The following is a 27,645-nucleotide window of genomic DNA, read 5'->3' on the forward strand; positions in this document are numbered from 1 at the left end:
GCATGAAGATATGTTCTTTGCTCTTGAGGCTCTAAGGCTTATGAGTACAGAACACAGAGAATGTCTGGAGAGCAGGTGAACTCTGACATCAAAGTCCACCTGGGGAACCCATGGAGGCCAAAGAAAGAGGCCTCAGCACTCAGAGCAGGTTCAGAAGGGAAATATTCCAACTACAGCTTGATGTTTTCCAGTTTCTAAGAGGCAACATGAGCTTTATTTCATCCCACTACTAAAATTCTTTTTAAATTCCCTATTAGCAAATTTCTTGTCCAAACTCTTGATGATTTCATTGTTGGACAAACATACCATGAACTTTTCTCTTGGCATCCTAGTTCCTCTCTACTGCATTAGGACAACTGCAGCAAAATCTCCTTTGATACTTGCAATGCTTAATTCTGTTGCACTACAACTCAGAGCTACACCTTTGCTCTCCATATGCTAAATTTCTATTAGTTCTAGATCTTTATCAGGTAGGCTTACCCTATCTGTCCACTGTCATCTTCATTGACACACGCAACTTTCATCTTCCTACTCAGCTTCTTCCTTTCATGCACATACTACAATCTCTTCCACACACACACACATTAAAACAAGACTCTACTTAGGTCTCCATGCTGCCTTTTCTTTTGGTTTTAATTCCATCTCCTTCTCTAGAGTTCCCAGATTAATACCATCCATCTTTCAAGCTACAAACACAATTCCAGACATACTTCACAAAAACCCACATACAAAATTACAGTTACATATTTTTGACAATTCTATGTCTAGATTCTCTTTCTTAAAACCCACTGCGCCCCTTAGATCCCAGAATACTGGTTCTTCAAGCAAAGAAACAAGGTCTGTTATGCCTGGAATATCTTACAGTCTATTTGGAAGCACAGAGAATACAACTGACTATATGACTTAATGAGAACACACAGTACAGTTAACAAAAGCTAATATCATAACTTTGATGTCAAAATGAGGCCAGCAGAAATGCCACTGACAGGCCTGGAACAATACCCTAGTGGATAAATCCTCACCTTGCACAAGCCAGGATGCAATATGGGCACCGGTTCATATCCCAGTTGCTCTACTTCCTTTCCAGCTCCCTGTTTGTGGCAGGGAAAGCAGTAGCAGATGGCCCAAAGCCTTGGGACACTGCACCCATGTGGAAAGCTCCTGGCCTTTGGCTTTGGATCGGCTCAGCTCTAGCCACTGTGACCACTCAGGGAGTGAACCAGCAGATAGAAGGTCTTTCTCTCTGTATCTCCTTCTTTCTATATATCTACCTTTCCAATAGAAAAATAAAATAAAACAAAAAGAAATACCACTGATATGAAATCCCACCTGATAGTAAAAATTCATATTTCTTATAAACTGATCTACATAAGAAATATTGTCTCATGCCTGTTAAAAAGGCATAAACACTTCAACATTAATGCATGACTTGGCTACCTGATGATTTGGCCAATATACTATTGTTAATTTATTCTAATCAGTAAAGTTAACAATGTTTATGATCCAAAAATAGAAAGTCAAATGTAACAAATAACATCATTTATGAACATTTGTTTCTTTAACTTAAGAAACAAATCTCTGAAGAAACTAAATGAAGGTTTCTAGTTACCAATTGGTGTGTATTTTATTACGGTGGGAGTTGATCAAGGACATGGGTAAAGCCAGTTCTAATCTTGCCAACTGCTAGAAGACAACTATGGCAAAATCCACAAGGCATCCTTGAGAAGAGTGTTAGGTTAGAGTGCTTGGACAAAGGCTTTTATTACTGGGTTGGGTAACTCACACCATAGGTAGAGTATTGTACCAACAAAGCTATGTTTGGCAGGAGTAGCTTGGTTGATCAAAAGTGGTAACACAAGAATTTAAGGACAAAATAATCTGTCATCCTATGTAGGGCATGCATTTGTACCTCATACCTCCCAATAATCGCAGACAGAAAGTTGAGGAATCAAAAAGCTACAAAAGACAGTTCCCCCAATCTAGCAGGCCATGTTAGACTCACAGCCAATTTAAATCTAGTTGAAATTGTTTTAGACAACTAAAATATGCACATTTTTTAAAAGGGGGAAGAATTTAAAGTTCAAAAAGCCTGGTGTGCACTATAATAGGAAACCAGACCTTGAACTATAAAGACTAGAAGCACGGATGTTTAATACACATCTCAGTGTGCACTAAATCCTTACTTCTCCTAGGAACTTGGTACTTCACACTTGCAGTTTTCTAAATCATACACCATTAGGAACACAGCTGCCTCCTCCAACAATCAAACATTCTGAGTGGACCCCCAAAATCCTTAAGATAAGGTTCTAACACACTGCCCTCTACTGCATTGGATCAACTGCTCCCTGGGGAAGGGTCTGCACCTGGCCTGCAGCATCACATGCCTGTTTGGCTGTGTCAAATGTATTGTCTGTAAATGCATGGGAAGAGAAACACTTGTTTATGACATTGCAACCATTATTTGATCTTTCGGGAGGAAAGAGAGATTGCCTCAAAACACAAAAGTCAGCACAGTTGAGGTTGGGAGTTGAGCATCTGATTGCATCTGGCCAGTGGCAACATGAAAGTACAAGGTGCTTGTAAAGACTACCTCCCAGAAGACTCAGTTCAGAACTGGGAAACTGATCCAAGAGCACAAAGATCATCCTAACGTTTTCTCTGCCTGGAACATTCGCTCTATTTGTTCAAGCTCAAGCCATCCTGCATTTTTTTTTCTAAAGGGACAAAAATTACAGAAAAGACTGAGGACACAAAGCCAAGCAAACTAGAGAAGTGACCCAGAACTTGCGCAGTGAGAAGTAAGCCAGGAGCTGGGGTGGGAGCATGGGTGTCATGGAGCTCACTGCCCCCTTCTCCCGTTGACAGAACCACAGAAGAAACACGGATTAAAACTGTGGTTCTTTATCAATTCCCAGAAATATTCAAGCCAAAAACTCAATCCAGAAAGACAGAAAAGACACAAAGACTGCCACCGAGGTCAGATGTAAGAGAATGAAGCAAACTTTCAAGAACTAGAAATGCAAGATGGTTCCACATTTTACTTATGAGTACTGCCAACTGCCAACTGCTGAACCAAATTTCATTTCTATATTTTCATTTACAGTTTGAAGTGGTCTTTCTAACAAAGACAATGTTCATGGGTAGTGGATCATTCTCCAGGTTAGTCAAACACAGCTTCTCCACTTCATTATCAACTAAGCAGGCTACAGAAGGCTAATCTGGGAACCTGACCAGGACTTTAAATGTTGTTTAATGGGAAACATTCCACAGCAGGCAACCATATGGGAAAATGGCCGCTCAGCTACAATAAGCTGCTTGCTCAATGATCTGCCATAGCCGAATTCCTGAAACTTAAGCAACCACACACAGTATAGATAGGTCCCCCAGTCCTAGGGCTACTGGTCTCCTGTGCCCGTAGCACAAGACCCACTAAAGTCACTGCCAGATATCCATTTGTCCATAAAACATGCACTTAAAATCAGAGTGTAATGAGATGTTCTAATCTCATTTTCCTTAAAGACTACAAGGTATTACTACACCACCAGCCAATACAAGACAAAATCAATACCCTAGACTACTAGATCACCAACACAAGATCAGTGAATTATTTCCAGAAAGAACGGCTTCCAGATGAAACCAGAATGCAACTCAATCTTGAGCTCTAATTGACTGCATCAATTTCATACCCAAATTATCTTATCAGTTCAGAATTCCCATAGCTGGATAACTACGCCTCCTTTGGTAACATGTGTTCCTTAAACAGACAATCAAGATTTAGATTGACAAGCCCAACACCTAACACACTTGTAGTTGCAAATGTTACTTTCAGCAAAGACAGTAGATTTTTGTCAGGGTAGCAATTTATTAAGAAGGCAAACGGGGACAGGCATTTGGTTTAGCAGTTAAGACACTGGTTGGGATGTCTTTGCCCCACGCTGCAGTATCTGAGTGCAGTGCCCACCTGTGGCTCCTGACTCCAGCTTCTTGCTAATGCAGACCCTGGGAGGCAGCTGCTGGCAGCCCAAGCCACTGAGTTCCCACCATCTATTCTGGAGGCAGGGATGGAGTTCCTGGTTCCTAGCTTCAACCCCACCCCAACCACCTGTTGTTGCAGGCACTTGAGGAATGAACTAACAGGTAAGGGTTTTCTGGCTCTCCTCTCTGACTCTCAAACAGTGGAGAAAAGTGTGTGTTTTTTTTCCCTCAAGAAAAGATAAATGTTCCTAAGAATTTAAATAATAAAGGAAAATTAGAATTACTTTTCATGCACATTTTAAAATGCTGTCCATTTTTTAGATAGGTGGACAGAAAGAGAGAAGGAGCGATCCCATGTTCTAATTTGCTCACTAAACGACCACATGGCTGGGACTGGGTTAAGCTTTGGTCTGAAGCCAGGATTCTGGAACTCAATTCTGCTTTCCCACTTGGATGTGAACAGGGCCAATAATGCTGCTAGGGAACAAAAGAAGTTAAAAAGAAATCGTTGCTAGACACTAAGATTCTAAAAAACTGAAGCAAAGTTAGGTCTAACCTTATTATTGTTTAGATTATTTCATAGAAATGAATATATCACAATATTAGGTGTATATACCTTGACCGTTTTAAACTTTGCAACTGAGACAAAATTGTAAGCATTTAATTCTGAACTTTTAGACACCTGGAAAATTCTTCAATAAAAACAGTTTTAAGTTTGGGAGAATCTAACTTCATAGTGTATCTAGTTCATGTGAAGACACACTGTAGAAATAAAATACTAATTAGCAAAAACCAAGAATGTGCTGCCCTTGGGGAAAAGAACTTAAGCTTAAGGCTTATTCCCACTTGTACAGTTTTGTTGAAAATTATTCCTTAAATAGGCAATATAAGCCTGTAGCTTAAAATATGCCTCAAAAGGCACCAAAGGATTTGTTTCGCTTTCACTGAAAATCGTGCTGCGTCAGCATCAAATCATTTTTAAAACTTTCTTCATCTTAATATCACAAAAACTAATAATTGGAAATTTTCAGAAGCTTTCATAATTTGCAAAATTGTTATGTGAATCTCAACACTACCAAGAAAGTACCTTGCTATATTCCTTTCTGGATGGAGAGACTGCAAATTAGAAGTGAGAGAAATTTTTCAAAGGATACACAATGGAAAAACATCATAAACCACTAACTAAAAACCAGATGAATTTATGGATAAAAATTCCAATGTTAGTGCAGTGATTCTTAGAGAGATTAGAAAGATGTTCCCATAAACTGCCAAGGAGAATGCGTTCACTGTTTTATAAACTAATTTTTGTGCTCGGATTTATTTTCACTAGGTCTGCAAAACAAAACGAAAACTGCAAAGGGGATACATTTCAGGAACACTCGCACTATAGACCAGGGCTTCAGGTTCTGCATGGTGAGTATCCTGTCCTGTTCCCTCTGTTGAAAATAGCAGTCAGCTCTTAAGATGATCAATGTTTCAGGAAGGGAGTATTGGGAAAGCACACAAACAGTCAAAATGTGGGGACAGGCATTGTGGCACTACAGGCTGGTTACGCCTCAGGCTGCAGTGTTGGTATCCCATATGTGTGTTCATTCATTCCTGACTGCTCCACTTCTGATCCAGCTCCCTGCTAAGGTGCCTGAGAAAGCAGAAGAAGGTGGCATGAATCATTGAGCCCCTGTACTAACATGGAAGAGCTGGATGAAACTTCCTGACTCCAGCCTAGCCTAGCCTCGCTCCAGCCATAGCAGCCATCTGGAGAGTGAACCAGCAGATGGAAGATCCCACTCATGCTCTCTTTCTGTAACTATGTAACTATGACTTTCAAATAAGTAAAATAAATCTTCTTTAAAAAGATTCAAAATGTGAATCATCCAAAGCTTACTCAGAGCTGGCAATGGAATGTGTTTGTATACATATTTGAAAGTGGGATTGTCCTGGTCTGAAAAGTAGCTTCAAGTAAAATCACCCAGTTATGCAAGTAACAATCAAACCTGGCTTAGGGAGAACATGAATTGCATGAAGGCCTTCGTATGTATGTATGTGTATATGTACATATGTATGTATTATTTATTTAAAAAAATGTATCACTATGACTTAATTGGAGACTGTCCATTACATCTGGAAAGTGATCATGCTCATTCCAGCTCATTCCAGCTGCCAACCAGCTCTTCTTTGAATTCAGTCAAAAGAAGAGCTGTCAGCCTGACTGATGCCAGCACTGTCCACTCAACACATTTCTAACTTGGAGAAGGTGTGACAGTATTCATGTTTCAAGTTATAATTAAGCAGAATGGGTACTAAACAAGACTAACAGGAAGCGTCAACATGAGGACAACTTCTGACATGGAGACGACACTATAAAAACACAACAAACCTTCCATTGTACCAGTAAAATGTTTCCAAATATCTGCACCATAGCAGCATCTGGAAATAAAGCTAAAATTTTACTGTAGTGACTTATCATTATTAGAGTTTATCAGGGTAGAAGTTGCATATTGAGTAACAGAAAGACATCAGGTGTTCAGGAAAGACAGACACCTTTTTTGATGTGAAACTTGAACTTGTAATCCCCTTGAATACACACATATACACGCACATCAGCCCTTACCCACTCTGAGAAACTCCAAGGAAGGCTCTTGTTTCCACATTTCCGTCTCAAAGAGCACTTGGCATACCACTACTTTCGGAGCTTTTGTTAGACTCACTAAAACTATCCTCATTTCCAGTTTCTTTAATAAAAAGAGCATTCCTGAGAAACCAATACTGCAGTGGGGGTATATGCATTTCTGAATGTTCAAATATCTGCAGATTTTCTTTCTCCTCACAGTCCAAAATCTTACCAACTTTTCCTAAATCCCTTACTTGAAAATCTTTAAAAATAATCCGTTGTTTCCATCTTCATTCTCCAAGATTGTAGGCTGAGCGGGGAGGAATGGGTCTTCTTTGGGATTACCTCCCTCCCTGTCCACCTAATGAATGGTCAGACTCCTGCGTGAACTGTTTACAATGTTCTATCTCCTTATAAAAACAACCCTCACTATTACATATTAATGATTTGTCTCTAACTCTCAAAGCAAATCCAGCATCCCTGTAGATGTTGCCAGCTGTGAAAGAATGAAGTTCAAAACTAGATGTAAAGTTTCACAGCATTAGAAAGTAAATAAGGAATATTTCCATTCTGCCATTCTACTAAGTTATATCTAGGTCATGGTCATCAATGGCTGCTAGCATAATAAGAGGGACTAGAAATTATAATGTGCCTCCTAATGAAAGAACAAGATATACCAATCAAGTCTTCTTGACAAAAAGTTGATTTGGGGATGTTCAGGTTTCTAACTCCAATTAGCAAATCATAGGAAACCAAACATGATGATAAGCACCACAGGCTGGGAATTCTGATTTGAGCTAACCATAAAGTAAACATATTAAATTTATGACCTAACTGGGTATTTTAAATACTCACTACATATTTGACTATTTTAAATATTAGCATCAGACCTGGCACAGTAGCCTAGTGGCTAAAGTTTTTATTTGCACATGCCAGAATCCCAAACAGACACCAGTTCATATCTTGGCAGCCCCACTTCCCATCCAGCTCTCTGCTGTGGCCTGGGAGAGCAGTCGAGGATGGCCCAAGACCTTGGGGTCCTGCTCCTGGAGACGCAGAAGAGGCTCTTGGCTACAGGCTTCAGATTGGCGTAACTCCAGCCATTGCAGCCACTTGGGGTGTTGGTCAGTGGACAGAGAGGAATCTTCCTCTCTGTCTCTCCTTCTCTCTGTATATCTGACTTTCAAATAAATAAATAAATCTTTTTTAAAAATTAGCATCAGTGTTGAATGTGATAGTGGTATCTATGTTTCCTAAAGAGTTCTTATCTTTTGGAGACCCATATTGAAATGTTTACAAATTAAATTATTTTCAGCAGTTTATTTCAAAGCCATCTGAGAAGAAGTGGATGAAACAGGACTGATCATCAATTGATCACTGCTGAAGCTGAGAATTCATTATTCTCCCTAGTTTTGTATATAAGGGGACTTCAAAAAGTTTATGAGAAAGTAGAATTAAAAGATAACTTTACCTTAATGCAATTTTAATAATATGCATTTTTCAAAAACTTTTTGAAGACTGTTTATGTACTTGAAATTGTCCATATTAAGAAAGCCTAAAAAGGGCTTGGCACGGTAGCCTAGCAGCCAAAGTCCTTGCCTTACACGCACCAGTATCCCATATGGGCATCAGTTCTAATCCCGGCAGCCCCACTTCCCATCCAGTTCCCTACTTGTGGCCTGGTAAAGCAGTTAGGGAAGGCCCAAAGCCTGAGGACCCTGCACCCACATGGGAGACCTAGAAGAAGATCCGGGTTCCTGGCTTCAGATTGGCACAGCTCTGGCCACTGCGGCCACTTGGGGAGTAAATCAGCGAACAGAAGAACTTCCTCTCTGTATCTCCTCCTCTCTGTATATCTCACTTTGCAGTAAAAATAAATACTTTTTTTAAAAAAAAAAAACTAAAAAATAGGTAGTTCTACCCAAATCTGATAGCCATAGTCTCTTAATGACATAGCACATTTTTATTTTCTTTTCGCATTCACTTGAAGAACCACTTATATCTGTTTTGCATCTCCAGCATTCCTTTGGAGGAATAAGGACTCTAGAAATATAAAAAAGTACAATTCCAACATATATACCAACTTAAATAAGTGGTAAAACCTAACCACAGTGCTTCTATGGATTCTTGAGTATCTAGCAACCTCCCAATGAAGTTAGTGTCCAGTAGATGAGAAATCCAAGAGCAAATGACAAAACCACACTTGTGCAAATCACTAATCATGTCAGCCAGGGAAGGGATTCCTTTGAGCATTACAATTACTTTTTGACATAATTCATTTTCATAATGATACTTTATCTTTATGACAAACATAAACCCATCAGTTAAGAAGCGATGCACTGAAGAGAAAGCAAATGACTTGCATCAACTTTGCAAAAAGAGTTGAAATGTGGCTTTTATGTACACAAAGGGAACAATGCTTACAGTCATGGGAAATGTGAAACAAAATGAAGAGATATCTAGCAAAGAAACTTGGTATGTATATTTTTTGATCCCTCACTGTGAGAACATGTGTTAAACAACCTGTCTTCAAGAAAGGGTCCAAACGCAAATGAGAAGATGAGTCAGCCCAAGGTCAAATTAGAGCATGCTTCCTGTGGTCAAATGTCTGACAGTGTCTAGATTAAGTGGGAATTGCTTGCAAAAAGGAAAAAATGGTTTGCATACTGCTCTAAAATTCCTGAATGGCTTGCAAAGACTTAAAAAGTTTATCTTATTTGAGTTTTTTTTTCCCCTCTCATTCCTAGGAGTTATAGAATACAGTGACTACCTGGGACTTCTTTGTTTGACTTAATAGTTTTGCTTTTTTACAAAGTTTGATTTTTGTTGATAGTGCTACCTTGAGTCAATCTGAACAATATCTTAATGGAATAAAGAAAAATATCTATTTTATGTTTCAATCACTCCCATTTAGCAGCCACAACCTCTTAGAAATCATTTCCAATCAATTAACCAAAGCTCAGAATATCCAGTGGAGGGTACAAAGCTCTACCAGTTGAGGAGCCCTGTGTCTTTGGCGTCTGATAAGAGCAGGACCAGAGTTTTCTATGTGATCTGATGTGTAGATGCCAGGATCTTTACCGCTGACATCAGGAGCAATTTTCATAATATATACTTTTCCAAAATCTTTTTGAACACTGCGTATAGGGCCCAGGTCAGTAGCCTAGCGGCTAAAGTCCTCACTTTGCACACTCAGGATCACGTAGGATCTAATCCATCAGCTAATTTTAATCCATCAGCTGATGAAAGGAGATCCAAGTTGTGCTGTATCCATACAGAGGAGTATTAGCAATACAGACATGAAGTACTGACACATGCTGCAACATGATGAGCCTGTAGAACAATACGCTCCTTGAGGAGCCAGACACGGGTACCCTAGTGCCTGAAGTCCTTTCCTTGCACATCCCGGGATCCCATATGGTCGTCAGTTTTAGTCCTTGGCAGCCCCGCTTCCCATCCAGCTCCCTGCTTGTGGCCTGGGAAATCAGTCAAGGACAGCCCAAAGCCTTGGGACCCTGCACCCACGTGGGAGACCTGGAGGACAGTCCTGGCCCGTGGTGTTGAATCAGCTCAGCTCTGGCTGTTGCAGCCACCTGGGGAGTGAACCAGCAGATGGGAAATCTTCCTCAGTGTCTCTTCTCCTCTCTGTATATCTGATTTTTCAATGAAAATCAAATAAATCTTAAAAAAAATAAAGACTGCTTATATAATTGAAACCGTTCATATTAAAAAGGGCCATGTGGTTTGGGTGGTCACCTTGTCTGTCTAATCATAAATAAATCTTTAGTCCAACAGAGGCAACTCAAGCACAGTTAGTTGTAACCAACAACCTCATAGCAAAAACAGATCTAATTCTCAAAAGACCTCTTTGCCCTTCTACCAAACGCAGTGATTTTCAGACCATTCCTCTCAATTCCTAAACTCTAAATCTCATTCACAGTCCCTTGCGAAAAGGACAGCAAAGTTACTTCTTAAAGAAACAAGCCTATTATCCAAATCCATCCATTTAAAAACGTGAAGATTTTGAGGAGATTTAAAGAAAGTGGGTTACTGCCATGTTTTCTTTATAATCTCTCTTCAATTTAAAAGACTTGACTTGTGTTCAGCAGGCTGGCCGTACTGCCATTGTCACCCCCTCCGTCAGTATGGTTTTGGAGTACAGTTCCAGACTTCAGCGTCTGCTTCATTGACGCATACCCTTCTCTACTGTCTGAAAAGTGTTAAGCTGTCAAGGAGTCTTCATGGGCCGGAGGGTAATTTCTTGTGAAGTTGAATGCTAGTGTACTGTCATTCATCGCATTCATCGTGTCTTTATATAAAAAATACCAGGGATCTTCACTTTTGCAACCTTGATACAATATTGGGCTATCACATTACAACACTGAAATACATCAGTTTGTTAAAAAGCTACTTTTGTAAGAAAAAAAAAAAGTCAGTCGGTTACTCAAGAATAATACTTACTAAGTGTATTTCCCTTTAAAAGAAACTCAACTTTTGATAAAGAGAAATTTAAGAATTAAAATGTAGCCATAGGCCCGGCACAGTAGCCTAGTGGTTATAGTCCTTGCCTTGCGTACATCAGGATCCCATATGGGTGCCAGTTCTAATCTCGGCAGTCCCACTTCCCAACCAGCTCCCTGCCTGTGTCCTAGGAAAGCAGTCAAGGACGGCCCAAAACCTTGGGACCCTGCACTCACATGGGAGACCCAGAAAAGCTCCTGGCTCCTGGCTTCAGATCAGTGCGCTTCAGCCGTTGTAGCAACTTGGGGAGTGAATCAACAGACAAAAGATCTTCCTCTCTATCTCTCCTCCTCTCTGTGTATCTGACTTTCTAATAAAAATAGATAAATCTTTTTAAAAATAAAAATTTTTAAATGTAGCCACATATTATTCTTAAATATAATCTTCTCTGAATAAATCTATCATTTGCACTGAAATTAATTTTTTCTTTTTTTTTTTTTTTGCTGAAATTCAAATGTGCTTTCCATGTTTCTGAAAACAACCATTTCCAAGATGAGAATGTAAAGTCTATAGTGCCAAGACACTAATTATCCAACTTCCTGCTTTGGCTATAAAAACATCAGTCGACCTCCCCGGGGGCTCTGTCCCTCACCCTCCACTCCTGCAGCAGCACCATCACAGCTGAACGTGGCAGACGCTGGCCTAGGAACACACCACAGAGCAGCTGAGTCTCCAGACTGCATACAAAGGAGAGTACTATTATCTCGTTGGCAAGTGAATAAACCAAGGCTCAGAAAGGTAAAGACACTCTGGGATGTTTCTTCCTAGCAGGCAGCGCAGCCAGGGTTTGACGCCGGGCACCTCTGTCTTCACACTTGCAAGCCTTCCTGAATGCACGATCAGTGCTTACTGGTGCTCCCTGAAAATGATTCCTTAGTCCTTTAAAACACAGTCCCGCATGCAGTACCCTCTACCCTGTTACCCACAAACGTGCTCAAGTAGGAAACAGTGTGAGGTAATTATAGCATATACCCCAGCCACCAGCTCTGGCTTTTTATGACAGAACTGCCAAATCGCTCCTAGCCAACTCTTCAGGAAATGTTCAGACACTTTCTCAGATTCCAGCTAAAACATCAACTATGTGGCCCTGGGGAGTTCAGAGCTCACAGGGTGGTAATGGGATATAAAATTTGCAAACTTGAGGTCAGTGGCCTAAATTCTGGTCTGTGAAGCTGCAGCAGTCCGTGGAAGATTAAAAACTACTTATTGAAGTGAAGGTTATACATGAAGTTCTTCACAGCACAGTGCTTATCCACATCGTCTAGGACATTAACCCCATCAGTCAGGAAAGAGCGCAACGCTGTGAACGATGGCTCTGCCTAGAGTCACTGGGAAGAAGATAACATCAACAGGCTCAGGACAGCATGTCCATTCTGAGAAACAAGGATTTGATCCAATTCAAACACAGCTCATGTTCAGTAAGTAACTGTCGCTTGGATTAAGCAGATGTTCTGCCATGTTTTTAGGAGACACAGAATTCAAGAAAGGCTTTCTTGATCAGCATCCTTCATTACATGCATCAATGCACAGTTGGAGTAACCGAGTCACAAAATTAGAAAACAAGTCACAGCGCTTAATCACAGACTCAAACATGTGCTTGGCCCATGCCAGGCCATGTCACTTTACCTGTCAATTCCAAGTGTGAGTGCATGTGTGAGGTGGCAGGGGAGGGGCAACGAAGGAGAGGTACCCTGCAAACTCTCAGGAAATATTCTGACTTTTGTTTATCCTTACTGCTATCCTAACAAAGATGCCCCTCAAAAAGCCCACTCCACCCAACACCATAGGGCAGCACAGAGGTTTTAAAACTCTACTGCATAAAGGCCCTGCATCATGGCCGACCCCAAGGGACACAGAAACAGAAAAAAAAAATCCAAGCCCACGTTATACCAGAGGCCTGCCTACTTCTACTACAGGGAGGACCTAGAATTACTCATTAACCTCTTCGGGTTATGAACACAAAGAAAAGATGCAGCCTGTTACCCAACAACACATTCCTACACCAGTGTGTACAAATGCCATCTGGTGACTACTCTCACCCTTGAAACAGAGAAGAAAAAGTACTTGCAAAGCTTCTCCTGGGCCTTGGTTTCAGCAAGGCTAAATTGCTAAATATCTGCTCTACTATAATTGTACTATATAATATTTTGCAAAGATGAATGATTTGATTTCAAAATAAACTCTGTGTCATGACATCATGATACCATTTGCAAAAAAAAAAAAAAAAACTCTGAATAATAATAATAATCTTTTAAAGTTATTTATCATGTGCCCAGTGCAGTAGCCTAGCAGTAAAAGTCCTCGCCTTGCATGCACCAGGATCCCAGATGGGCAACATTTCTAAACCCCAGCAGCCCTGTTTCCCATCCAGCTTCCTACTTGTGGCCTGAGCAAGCAGTTGAGGATGGCCCAAAACCTTGGGATTCTGTACCCATGTGGGAGATCTGGAACAAGTTTTTGGCTCCTGGCTTTGGATCAGCTCAGCTCCGGCCATTGCAATCACTTGGGCAGTGAATTGTCGGATGGAAGATCTTCCTCTCTGTTTCTTCCTCTCTATATATCTGCCTTTCCAATAAAAATAAATAAATAAATCTTTTAAAAAAAAATAGTTGTCTACCACATGTACAAACCTTCTATAGTCTGATTTCACCATCTTATAAATGAGCTCTGAACAGACAGAGGAAACTGCAGGCATTTAACTATTCCCCATAGAGAGGGAGAACAAAGCAAACTGCACAGGTGCATAATGAATGATGGATTAACCTGCCTTTCCTCTGCATTCCTCTAAATGATTTTACAGAAATCTTTTCTACTGTCCAAGCATCTGTCTGTCTTTCATTTCCTGACACTCCACCAAAAACTCACCATTTCCCTAAAGAAGCTGGCTAAAGCCACAAGTCGCCTGGCTGCCCAGGAGTGCAGGCATTGTCATCAATGTCTGTCAAACTCCAGGGCTTGATCTGTCCATCCCAGGACTGTTCCACTCAAGAACATTCTCTCCATTCTCTCCCAGACCTCCTCTTGCCTTCCTCCTGTCATTCCCTCCCTAAAAACGTAGCCTCCTTTATTTGTTTTCTCCTGTTAACATCTCAAGCCTTCCATGTAAAACTTTAACATCTTACTTAGCATTTATTTTTCTGGATGGTTTAACTCTTGATACTTCTGTTCTCCCTATATTATTTGTAGCTCAGCTCATGAAGTGACTTTTTAAAAAGATAAGTGTGGGCCCGGCGCGGTGGCGCAAGTGGTTAAGGTCCTTGCCTTGCACGCCCGGGATCCCATATGGGTGCCAGTTCTATCCCCGGCAGCCCCGCTTCCCTTCCAGCTCCCTGCCTGTGGCCCAGGAAAGCAGTCGAGGACGGCCGCTTTGGGACCCTGCACTCACGTGGGAGACCCAGAAGAGGCTCCTGGCTTCGGATTGGCATAGCATCGGCCGTTGCGCTCACTTGGGGAGTGAATCATCAGACGGAAGATCTTCCTGTCTGTCTCTCCTCTCTGTATATCCGCCTTTCCAATAAAAAATCATAAAAATAAATCTTTAAAAAAAAAAAAAGATAAGTGTGGAGAAGTAGAAAGAAAAGGAAAGTAACCATCACCAAGGAGAGGAATCCAAACCATGAAACTTAATAGCAGACAATGTATCTATAGGGTCAACATAACTCCTGTCTCCCAACACCAACATCATTAAATGGTTGTACTATATTTGGAATTTGGATGTGCCTGGGTACTTATATTTGAATGTATGACTGATGGTCTAGGAATTCACAATCCTTGAAAACACTGAACTAACTCACTTGTCTAATGGGGCAGTTCTCCCACTCTGTGCCTGCTTGCTGTCTGGAATACATCTTTGGCTGGGAATGGTGGAGATAGGGAATTTTCCGATTTCCCTTCCGCTCAGAGAGAACTGAATAAATAGACTTAGTGATAACTTAAACCACAAGTAAAAGTCATTTGGGAAAGCAGTAAAGTCAAAGAAATTTAAAATTAGAATCTGCTACAATGTAGGACAGTTCCAAGCAAAATTTAACTGTAGTATCAAATTTATTCTATTACCAGTGTTGATAATTTCACTTGTGAAAATAAATACAGCAGAGTTGAGTTAGTTATAACATCAGTTCTATTGGAAACAACAAATCGATTTTTTTATTGATTGTGTATAAAGTTCAATTGAGAGTAAAACCTCCTTTAAGGTTAGATAAATAAAACAGGGGACCATAGGTAGAAATTGAAAATAAAACTTCACATAGAGGGAAAGTAAAACTTATGAAATACCTGCCAAAAAATTAGTGATCATGCATTTAATTTATTATGAAGGGGTGGGAAAATGCAAAACCTGAGGACACCCACATCTTGCACTTGCGTGTCTATGTTGAACCCAATTGTGCTCCCAATTCCAGCTTCCTGTTAGTGCACACCCTAGGAGGACTACAACACTGCTGCCTCCATGGGAAACATAGATTGAACCCCTGGTTTCCAGCTGTGGTCTGTCTAAGCTCCAGCTGTGGTGAGCATTTAGGGAGTGAACCATTGGATGAGATTTTTCTCTCTTCCATTGAAAGGAATGAATAAAAATTTTAAAAGGTAAGGGCTATATAATTCATAAAACATTTGAGTAAGACAAAAACATGATGGTTTACTGGGAACTTTAACCTTGTTCTTGATGATCCTGAGTTTCTTCAATGTGCACTCACAGACAATCCCTTAGAATTAATCTAGCAGAACATGCAGACACATCTTTCACACTGCACTTTTCATTCTGAAGGGATGCTTAAAGCATCTTCAAAAGACAAACAAACCAACAAACAAAATTAGAATGAACACTTAGGGTGTCGGTCTACCCATTTCAGAGATCCACTGCCTCCATGTGTAGCTGGTTTCCCATGGCAGCCCCAGCATGTCCTCCCCTCCCTGCAGACATAAGCAGCTCATTACATCAAACAACCAACCATTACAAAAACCTGAAAACAACCTAGATGTCCCTCAACAGAGAGCTGGATAAAGAAACTGTGGTTCATCTATTCTATGGCAGTCTACTCAGCTATTAAAAAGAGTGAAATACAATCATTTTCAGCCAAATGGGCTGAATTGAAGACCATTATGCTAAGGGAAATGAGCCAATCCCAAAAGGCCAGATACCACATGTTTGCTCTAATATAATTTCCATCAAAAATCTCAAGGCTGGTATGGCTATGCGTTGTTTTGCTCATCTTTTGGAATGGCTCCTGCTGGTTTCAAATGCAGTTTTGTAGAGTCAAATTAATTATTTTTGTGGTGAATCTTTCCTTTTTGCATTTCCTAGTTATCTGTATCTCTCCCAATAAGTTCTTATGATTCATTAATTGATCACCCATAAGAGATGCATTGTTTGTAGACATCCATTTTAACAGTTTTGCTACATATTATGAATAATAAAGTTCTAGTTATTAATCGTAACTCCTCCAGCACCACAAGAGTCACACACTAACATCTATTCCTATAAGAAGGTTTTTGACATCTGTCTTCACCACTCTTGTGATGCATTTTTATTTTAGTAGCATAGTTGTTAACTTCACTTTGGAGAAAACTTATTATTCTTACCCCAAAGTGGATTGTGCTCACTGATTCTGTAAGTTAGGGGATATATACTGGAAGTGTAGCAGACACACATTATGTTCAGACATGAAGACAAAGTGTGGTATATCTCTATACATACAGACCAGAGATGGACTCCCAGTGAAATAACTAAAGCTATCCTAACAGTAAGATAATGAACTCTAACACTGTCTATCCCTACATTGTTGGGAAACATTTCAATAACAATATGATGGACTTGTGACTGTCCGTGAAGGACATCCATTGTAAAATTAGAGGGGAAGTCAATGTGGGGAGCAAGAGGGACCTTGGGGAAGGGCACAGGCAACCCCAGAACCTATAGAACCATATCATAAAACAAAATAAAATATGCTTTTTTAAAAAAGCGGGGTCATTAGCCTAGGCCCTTGTATTAGGACAAGCTGTATGACCTGGGCAGAATTTCATACTAAGTCTGAAGAAAATCTTATAATTGCCACCTTTCTGTTCCTGAGAGAGATTTTTTTTTTTACAAAGATACATTTATTTACTTGAAAGGCAGAGTTACATAGAGAGAGAAGGAGAGAAAGAAAGAGTTCTTCTATGTGTTGGTTCACTCCCTAAATGGCCTCAACTGGAACCATCAGAAGCCAGAAGCTAGAAGCTTCATCTAAGTCTTTCCTGTAAGTGCAAAAACCCAAACACTTGGGCAATCTACCACTACTTTCCTAGGCACATTATGAAGGAGCTGAATCAAAAACAGAGTAGCCAGGACACCAATTGGCACCCATATGGATTGCCACATGGCAGTGAGCAGTGATGGTTTTACCTGCTACAATATAGTGTCAGCCCCCTGCTGAGAGATCTTAAGCTGCCACAGACTCACAGGAAGTCTTGTCACACTGTTGCATAGACCATACTGAGACCATGTGAGGAAGCAGTGTGAGACTAGAGGGAGAAGTGTGCAAACAAGTCCACAGTGAGAACCCATGAGTCTACTTGTGCACAGCCAGCCATTCCTGCTGTTAAAGAATGTGACCAGGGTGAGGAGCTATTGATCAAGATGCAGTCCCAACAGACAATCACTTGACTCATTGCACTGGGGGCTCAGTTTCCCCATTGGAAAAACACACATCCAACGTCTTCATCTGCAGGCTGGCAGGTCCAGCCAGAAGCCTGCAGGAAGAGACATTTTAAATCAGGACAGTCCCCAGAAGAACCAGACAAGTGGCTCTGTGCTTCCTTTCTTACCCTCTGACCATGCGTTTAGATAAAGCACACCAAAGTAAACAGCGTTGCTGGCGCCAGTCCACAGTCACAGCACAGATGCATGAACTAATCATACTGCCCATTCCAGCCCAACAGACTTTGTGGGGTGTCCAGTCTAAATTCCACTGTGTCCAGTCTAAATTCCTGACTCACAGAACCATAAGAAGCATCAAAATTGTTGCTTTAAGCCATGGTTGTTGTTCTAAGTTTGAAGAATTTTGTTACACAGCAGTAAGATAACCAAAACACTTACAATTGAAAATAGCCTGTTTCATTATGATGACAGACCTGTTTTCCCTTTCGTCCTTTCATGTCTCATTAATGCTGCTATCCTCTTTTTTTAATGCACTTAAGTTTTAATATACACAGAGGTAGGAGTAACCTAGGTGTCACAACTCATTAAGCATTCCAGCTTTACCACTGAGCCACTTTATTTTGTCCTTTCTTCGTCACCTTCACCGCCTTAACTCCGAGGTAATCATCCCGTCTCATTCTGACTCCTCTGTTAGCCTCCCAAATTTTCCTACCTCGGATCTCCTTACTACCCCATTACCTTTCACATCTCTGCCACAGATCTGATGGTGTTCCTATCTCAGAATCCTCTGATAGCTCCCAATATGAACCTTCCACAACACTCAGCCATGTTGTATCTCGCCTGGTCTCCTCACAAGGTCACTATGCACAGGCGCACAGGATTACAAACAGCACAGCTCCAGGGGCACTAGCTTTGTAGACTGTAGTAAGAGCATAGTTTGGAGCCATGCAGTGCAGATCCTGGCTGTTGAATTCAATGTCCTATGATACTGAAAACTCCGTATTCACTTCTAATGCCTTTTCACTCAAAAATTGCTTTTATTTTCCCTTCTTTACTTCTTCCAACCCTATTTTTAATTAATCCTAATCTGTCAATCAAAATTGGCTAGTCACCGATCAAAAATGTTCAATTGAAAACTTCTAAGCCCAGTTCCTAGATATCCTTAGAGATAAAGTTAAAACAACTCTAGCTCTCAGTTCTAGCACACAATCCATTTTTACCACACAGATCCGAAGCTTGTATAACTTCTTTGAAAGGAGTCAAATAATAAACATTTCAGTATTGTTAATGATACTGCCTCTTTCACAGTACCCTACTCTTTCTGGCTTTGAAAGTAGCAATAGCTAACTTGTAAACCAATGGTTTATGGCTTTATTTCAATGAAATTTTATTTTCAAGATCAGTCGGCTTTGTCCAAAGTTTGCCAACTCCTGAGAGACTCCCGCTGTGAAGTTTTTTTCTGATGAATCCTATTTCTACAATGAGAGTGACTTGTAATAGTATCTGCCTTAAATCAACATTGAGTTTCTCACCCAGCAATGCTGAAAAATGATTCATTGTAAAACAAAGCTATCAAAAACAACTTACCAGCCATCTCATTTATCATAACTGAGAAGCAGTAATATCTACTGGCTAAGAGCTTCAACTACACAGTAGATTTCCTAATCCAGCTATTATTGGTTTATATAACTAAGGAAATTATCAAAATTCTGTGATCTTGTTTCCTCATCTGTTAAATGGGTAAATAAATTTAAATCCCCCCATAAAGGAGCTACTTTACAGAAATTAGCATTGGTAAAATACAATCATTAGTAATGTACAAGTTGGTGTTTTATTTTACCATTATCACTGGAATATAGTGGGAAAAAATTGGCAGGCAACCAAAGCAAAAAAAAAAAAAATAGAACAGAAATAATTAAATAATTTAATGATAGGGATTTAAGATATAATACTTGTTTCCCAAGAAAGGAAAAAAGAAAAACCCTCCTGTAATGTTACAAGTCTTCTGACAAAAATTTCCCAAATAAGTTGCGAGAGCAAGAGATTCTTCCTGACATGAGCCATGAATACCTCCTGACCTGAACCGCAGACGGTGCAGGAAAGGATGCGATAGCTACCTACTGTGCCCCCCAAAAAGCTCAAGGTAAAATAGTAAAATACAATCCATATGCCCTTCCTAACCACTTTGAGTCTGACATTCTGTGATTCTTCCTGTGTTTTACTAACGTTTTTGCAGAAATGATCGAGAAACTTTTCTTATTTGAGTAAAACACACTGATATTAAGCACACTTAGCATATGTGAACCAGCAGGCAAGAACATTACAATTTTTCACTGGAACTATACCAATGTCTTAGTCTTGAATTTTTATCCAGTGGAATGACAAAACCAAAACCATATCTAAAATTAATACAAGAATAAAATTTAACATTAAATGTTTTGTGTTTAGAACTTAATCTCTGTGTACTTCAGCTTCCAAATCTGTGAAAGGGAGTTGATAAAAGGAACCACTTCATCGAGAGATTGTGAGGACTGAACATATTACCACATATGAACACTTAGTGCAGCGTCTAGTACATAAACATTCTCTACGTGTCATCTACTACAGCCACAGTTATAACAGATGGTCCCTGACCTACTAGAGTTGGGCTCCTCATGTTTCCAGTCTGTAGTTGTTCAAAACTAATACATATCCAATAGAAATAATACTCAAATTTTGAATTTTGATCTTTTCTAGGCTAGTGACATGCTGTTGGACGTGTCTTGCAATGCTGGACAGAGGCAGTAAGCTTCAGTTCCAAGTCAACTGGGGGATCGTGAAGGTAAACAGCCCTTACTCTATAAGGTGCAGCATTGCTCCACTATGACAGTCAATAGGATACATATGTTAACCGCATTTTCACCTTACAATATTTTCATCTTACAATGGGTTTACTAAGATGTAACCTCATGGTAAGCTCAAGGACTAGCTATAATTGTTATTTAGTCACAGACCCACTCTGCTACCATTCTGTGAATTCCTGGCATCCAATTGTGCTAAGGATCTCCAGGGAATGAGCTATTTATCTCTGGTATTCCATAAAGTTAAGCTCAGACTGACATTTGAATGTCATTTCTGAATTAATGAACTCTTCTGGAATTAGAACACATGTGAGCGGTAAAATGTTCATGATGAGATCCCTATCTTTGTTAATTTTTAAATATAGTGGGAAAATCAATGATAACCATCACGAAACACTGAAATCTTAACGTCTTCCAAATAACTCAGTCCTAATTTAGTACTGATTTTAGCTTTCTCAAAGAATTTCATGAAAAAAAAAGTAAGTTGCTTAAGTAGACCCACTTGCTGGGCTAGTTTACATAAATAAAAAATTACAAAATAGTTTGTTTGTCTTTCAAGAAAATACTTCAAAATTTCATTTTCATGGGCGCAGTGCGACAATGTAATGGTTAAGGTCCTCTCCTTGAATGCACTGGGATCCCATATGGACGCTGGTTCTAATCCTGAAAGCTCCACTTCCAATCCAGCTCCCTGCTTGTGCCCTGGAAAAGCAGTCAAGGATGGCCCAAAGTATTGGGACCCTGCACCCACGTCGGAGACTCAGGAAAAAGTTCCTGACTGCTGGCTTTGGTTCAGCGCAGCACCAGCCATTGTGCCCACTTGGGGAGTGAATCATTCATTGGAAGATATTTCTCTCTGTCTCTCCTCATCTCTGTACATCTGCCTTTCCAATAAAATAAATAAATCTTTTTAAAAAATTTCATTCTCACTTTGAAAATTGAAGTTAACATTCCAGGAATAGTTGGGATGTTTATTTGTCCGATTGTAGAAAAACCAAATAACTACTATATAAATATTTTCATAATTTGTTAATACATTTGCTTGATCAAAATCATTAGATACCCCTTGAAATATCTACCACACAAGACAAGTGAATATTCCTTAAAATTCCAAATAAACTTGAGGGAATGCCTGTACTTCCACTTCTGTCAACCCTTATCTCACTTAACACTAGGTCGATATATGCATGAATCCGTTTGTATTACCAACAGTTTATGCAACTTTGTAAGAAACCTCTATGTTCTAAGTTTCACAAACCAAGTCACATTCATCAATGTTTTGCCTCTACTTTCTTGTTTAGAAATGTTCTCTTTAAGGATGCCTTTTTAAAACTGGCACTCCAACATATTAGCTTAATTTTATCAATAAACACAAAAATAACTCGCACTACAAAAATCTTTCCCTATTTTTAATTGTAGCCTATCTGACTTACAGTGAAGCCCTAAAGTCCCCCCACCCTCACCTTTGTAATGTAAAATGGACCTTATAAAGTCTACAAGACTTTTCTGTGTTCCCTGTTAGAGTTCTTTATTTTAATAACAGACCGCTGTGTAATTATTCCCTTGGGCTTTGCCGTCACATAGTCTACTCTGTGTACAAACAGTACCGTGTATATTTTTCCTGGTAAAAAGACCTCTGGAAAAAAATAAACAAATAAATAAAGACCAAAAAGGAAGCAGGCACAGGGGGACAAACTGTGAAATAAAACTGGTCTCATATATACCTAGACACCAGGCAACAGGTCAGCAGACTCAATCCTCATCATTAGAGATTTGGAAAAGAGCTTTCACTATAAAGAATCTTTACCTTTGACAAGAAACTAATATTTCTTTATTTGGAAGCTAAAGTAATCATAAATAAATGGTACCTCAATATTCAAATAGAGTTTGCTTTTTATTTCAGATTATTTCCCACACCTTTTGCCTAATCATGGAAGTTTAAAATTCAACTGAAAAAAAAAATTCTTGTGAACTGAAATTCAAACCAAGTTAGGATTTTATTATTTCTCATAAAGCAATTTCACACATGTTAAGCAATGTCCAGGCAAAGGAAAACTATGATACATTTACTATTTGAAAATATTTTTGAAGCTTTCAAAATTCCCATTTGAAAATAGAGAAAAATATAATTTTGTTTTTGCAAAGTGAATGGGGAACACACTCATTCCATTTTTTTTAAAGAAGGGATTTCCTGTAAAAGCAAAAATTGGCAATTTGCGCTAAGAAAATACAGCAAAAGCTGGGAAGAAACTTGAGGATGCTTAAATTTCCACTGTGGAACAACTTCTGCTGCCCAGTGGGGAGGGGAGGGGAACTACCTGCAACAGGATGAGAGGCAAGGAAGACAGGCTTAGGAACACAGAGAACGACTCACCCAGTGAGAGCAAAGGGAGACAGGTAGCCAGCCTGTGAAGTGGCAGCCAACAGGAATAGAATAAATACCTTAAGAACATCACAGTAAAATTTGTAGTTACCTGCCACATGAGATAAAAAGAAAGCAGTATTGATGGGAAAGATCAGAGCAGTGCATGTCAACCCTGACGAGTTGAAGGTATCTCGGAACTTGGGGAAGTATGGGCGAGCTGATGAAAGTGGCTGTCAGCAGTGGGGACAAGTTCATACATCATTTTCCCTTCTTCACCTGGGTATTTCCATCAAAGCAGCAAACAGCTTCCACTCTAGTCAAAGAGGTTAATCCTGGAGCTGCTCATATTTTAATGAGCAAAAATAGACAGTTTAAGCAATCCCTGGAAAATGTAACATATAGCTGCTTTCCCTGATGGTTTATACAGCAAGGAATAGTTAAAAGACTTCTTCATGTGAGAGTGTAGCAGCAATGAGCAGAGAGAAAATTTTAAGTGCTCTTCAGATTTAACATTTGAATTGTCTAAAATCTTTGGGGAAATCTTCGATCCAGCAATTCTGTTTTTGTGACTTTGTACCACACGTTCATGTGAGTCTGTGCACACAGGTATTCCAGAAGGATATTTGTAAAAAAGCAAAATTGTTCATGCAATCTCAAAAGGCTTCCTTGAGAAACACACCATGGGCTTCTAGATGCCAAGACAATGCTTGAAGGAGACCCACACAAGTTAATAAATGGATGCACCCAGAGCAAGGAGTCAGCAAGATCCATCCCACTACGTCCACATGGTAAAAGAGAACATGCATACAACACAGCTCAATATAATTTTAGGCAAATATATATCTACACATACATTTATATGTCTACATATGTCTATGTCTAGAAAATAAATAGAAGAAAATGGTCTGAGAAGTAGGAAAGACTTTTTTCCCTTTTTTTTTTTTTTTTTAAGTTTCAAAGGAATACAGAGACAGAGGAAGACAGACAAATCCTCCATCTTCCAGTTCACTCCGCAAAGGCCCGTGACAGTTGGGGTGGGGTCAAGCAGAAGCCAGGAGTCTGGTTCCCAATCTTGATGTCTCACATGGGTGGCAGGGACCCAGGGACTTAAGTCATCACCTGCTCCCTCCCAGAATGCACATTAGGAGAAAGTGGGAATTAGAGACAGAGCCAGAAACCAAACCCAGGCACTTGGGAATGCTGGCTTCTTGGTCAGCATCTTAACCACTGCACTGAAGGCCCACTCCAAGAAATAACCTTAAGGACATGGCCTTGGCAGTTATTACTGTAACCTCAAGTACCCCCTCTATGTGTGCGCGTTTGTGGAGAGTATAGATACTATGACAATTAGGAATACTCAGTCACTCTTTTATCAATACCAAATTTTAAGCAAAACTAGTAACGGCTGTCTGTGTAAACCTACCCACACAACATTTAATACCCAACAGAAATAAGCCCTCGCGGGGTGCGAGCGGCGCATCCTGAGAAGCAGCAGGTTTATGTTCTGTTTTCACCCTGGATTTGTGCCTCCTGCAGACACCACAGGGAGATGAACCTTGAGCCTGGGCAGGCCCAATGTCTCCCTGCAGACTCTCTTCCACAGAATCAAACCACCACTTCCTTTAACTCTCCATGTAGGGCAATGCCATCAAGCATGAATATGAAGATAATATTATACAGCACAAATATATCTTCGGAGGTGGAAAAAAAAGGCTCAGTTCCTTCTGAAAATAAATACAAATCAATGTTTCATTCCATTGACTTGAGTGGGCCACCTTGGACACAGGATCACACAAATATCTGCTGGCCAATGAGGGTCAGGCTTCCCAGGACAAGCAAACCTCATTTCCAGCGGTGTTGGAATACCAAGTTTATTTCCACAAAGGCCAAGATGGAATCAAATTAGTCCTAACTACCTCTGGGGTCAGGAATGCACTCACAGCTAACTACAGCCTAAGCACTCTGCTCAACCATCTCATTCTGGGTCCAGGCATGGACTCCAACAGCTAACTACACCTTTTCTTCTCATTTCTGGATCATAAGCATTGTCAAGGAAAAAAAAAAAGGTAGAAGAATCGTCATCAAAATATTCTGCTGCATACAGTCCACACTGTTATTTGGTCACCCCAGGTCCTATAATCCGACTTGCATTCAGACCACTCAGGAAAAGAACGTCATGAGGACGTAACAATTTAATAGAAAAACTCGGTGTATTTCTCATCTGAATTCATTTAGGAGTCACTTCTAAAGAGATAAAAGGAGTTATATAGTCCATCCAGGCCTTTCTATGGAGATATGAATTTAAACAACCTCATAATGCAAGATTTCTCTTTCAATCTGAAAACTCCTAAGCGAAGTATAAGCTCCTTCCTTCAATTTTGGAAACGGATAAACCAGACCCTGACAACCTGCCCAGTTCAACTCTTGCCTAATGAAACATCCTCTATAACATGGGCAGGGGGAGCCGGTAAAAGGGTCAGTTGCGTGGACAGAGCAGGCATGTCGGGGATTAAAAACGGCGGGGAACACGGCAGCGTTGCAGTCTCAGAATGGAGAGCCCCCCCCCCAAACCCCCAAAACACACACACAACCCCGAACCCAATCCTCAAAATACTTGCCCTGCTCCACTTAAATCTCAGAAGACTGGGCGGAAAGCAACGCTCCCCCCCCCCAACCCCCTCCCTCCTCCAACATCCATCCGGAGGTCGCTAAGACTAACAGGTGTGACTGACAGGAAAGTCTGGGATGCTTCCCTCTCCCTTAACAAACAGAGCATCTGCAAAAGACGCCCGGAGGAAAAAGACTTTCCAGGACCCGGAGGGAAAGGAACGGGCTTCTCCCCCTCTCCCAGGCTCAGCTCCTCCCTCTTTTCCCTCAAGAAACTTTTTTCCGCTCTCCCCCAAATTTGCCTCAACAACGACCCCAGGTTCCTTGGAACCTTAACCTCTCCTCCGAGGCAGAAGCCCTAAACGCATGGAAGCGAGGTGGCTGCGGAACCCTAGCATTGCTAAGCAGACACCAGCACGTCTGCCGCCCTGGATCTTAACACTGTGGAGAAGCCGAGGCCCGCGCCCCCAAAGCTGACCCGTCCCATTACCCTTTCAGCGCGTCGTGTCCTCCGCCGCCTCTTCTCTTGGCACGGCTGGCTCGGGTTTCCTTCACATTCCCAGCCTCCAAATTGGCGTCCGCCCCCTGGCTCGTGTAGGACGCTAGGATCACGGTAAATCCCAGGACGATCTCCAGCATCCCCCCTCGCCGCATGATGCCGAGCGGCCGCCGGCTCCCGCCGCCTCCTGCCGCCGCCCGGGACTCGCTCCGCGGCCGCCGCTGCGCCCTCGCTGCGCCTCGCGCCGCCGGGGTCCCGGCTCTCCCGCCGCCCGTCTCGGGCCCGGCTCCTCCCGCCTTCTCCAGGCGCTGCTCCCACTTGGAGCGGCCGCTGCCAGCTGCAACAGAGACACATCCCCGAGACGGGGGTGGGGGTGGGAAGGGGGGGGACACTCAGGCAACGGGATGCAGCGGCTCCACGCCTCCCGCGCCCAGCCGGCGCACCGCCCGCGCACACCAACCGCGCGTGGCGCAGTTCGGCTGAGGAGAGGAGCCGCCGGCTGCACGGCTCACCGGAAAGCCGCGGGGGCCCCCGGACGGCAGAGACTCCCGCCACCCCTTGGCCTCCCGGGCTTCAGCTGAAGAGCGTCCCGCGCCACGGTACCCGCGTCCGGAGCGGTCCGGAGCCCTGAGGTGAGCTCGCTGGCACACGCTGCGCGCCCGGGCTCCTCCGCCCCAGCCACGGAGCTGGAAGCCCGCCGCGCCGTCTCCGCCGGCTCGGGAAGCTGCCGCCGCCGCCCGCAGCTGACGCGGAGCCCGGCACCGGGTGTCCGGAGCCAGGAAGCTGTCAGGCAGGGCCAGCGCCAGCTGTGGATGTTCCGGACGGGCCCCGCACCCCTGTCCCTATCCCTGCCCTCGGCGGTGGTACCGCCAGCCCCGGGGCCCCTCCAGACCCCCGTGGAGATCCCGGCTGCACGCACTGGAGAAGCGGCGCCTCGGCTCTGACGCGGCGGGGGACGCTGCTCCTCGGCCCTGGCAGCCGCTTGCCGCTGCTCCTCTCCGCTCCGCCCGCAGCCGTCCCAGCCGTGGCCGCGCGTCCGCCGGCTGCACCCGCAGTCTCTGCCGAGGCTCCCGCGGCCCCCTCCTTTCCCACCTCTTCAAGTATCGTCCGCGCAGCGGTTTCTCGCGAGAGAAATACTTTTTTTCAAAAAGAAAAAAAAAAGAAAGAAAAAGAAATGACACCCCCCCTCCATCCCCCTCATCCCCACCCCACCCCCGGCCCCATCCATCCTCCCTTTCCACTCCCCTTTGCCAGCCACCGCCTCAGCGCGGCGCGGGGGCCTCCCTCGCTCGCCGGATTAGCTCAGTGGGAGGAGGCGGCGGAGGGGGGGGGGGGTCGGGGAGGGTCGGGTCCTGCCTGGCCTGGACTTTTTTTTTTTCTTGGGTCAGGGAGGAGAGGGAAAAGAGCGAGGTGGGGGTAGCGGTTTTAGCCAGCTCTCCCGGCTGGGAGGTGCAGACCCGAGATTAGTGTCTCTCGTGACCCAACGAAGAAAGTGGTGCCACCTGCACCAGGAATGCGCGCTGCAGACAGCGGCCCCGCAGGCCACGCAGGCCACGCAGGCCCCAGCCGGAGCGGACCGGTCCTCAAAGT

General features: G+C 42.2%; 1 protein-coding gene across 1 annotated transcript in view; it reads right to left on the bottom strand.

Annotated features, from left to right (window-relative positions):
• The window catches only part of FBN1 (fibrillin 1), a 225,109-nt gene extending 198,717 nt beyond the window's left edge, over window positions 1-26,392 (bottom strand). The window contains exon 1 of the mRNA XM_040968986.1: window positions 26,047-26,392. Within this exon, the coding sequence (XP_040824920.1) occupies window positions 26,047-26,210 (164 nt within the window). The 5' untranslated portion in view covers window positions 26,211-26,392. The remainder of the gene's footprint in view (window positions 1-26,046) is intronic.
• Between the last annotated feature and the right edge of the window lie 1,253 nt (window positions 26,393-27,645).

The sequence above is a fragment of the Ochotona curzoniae genome, unplaced genomic scaffold (assembly GCF_017591425.1).
Source record: "Ochotona curzoniae isolate NIBS_2020 unplaced genomic scaffold, NIBS_Ocur_1.0 scaffold_4701, whole genome shotgun sequence".
In the NCBI taxonomy this organism is placed as follows: domain Eukaryota; kingdom Metazoa; phylum Chordata; class Mammalia; order Lagomorpha; family Ochotonidae; genus Ochotona; species Ochotona curzoniae.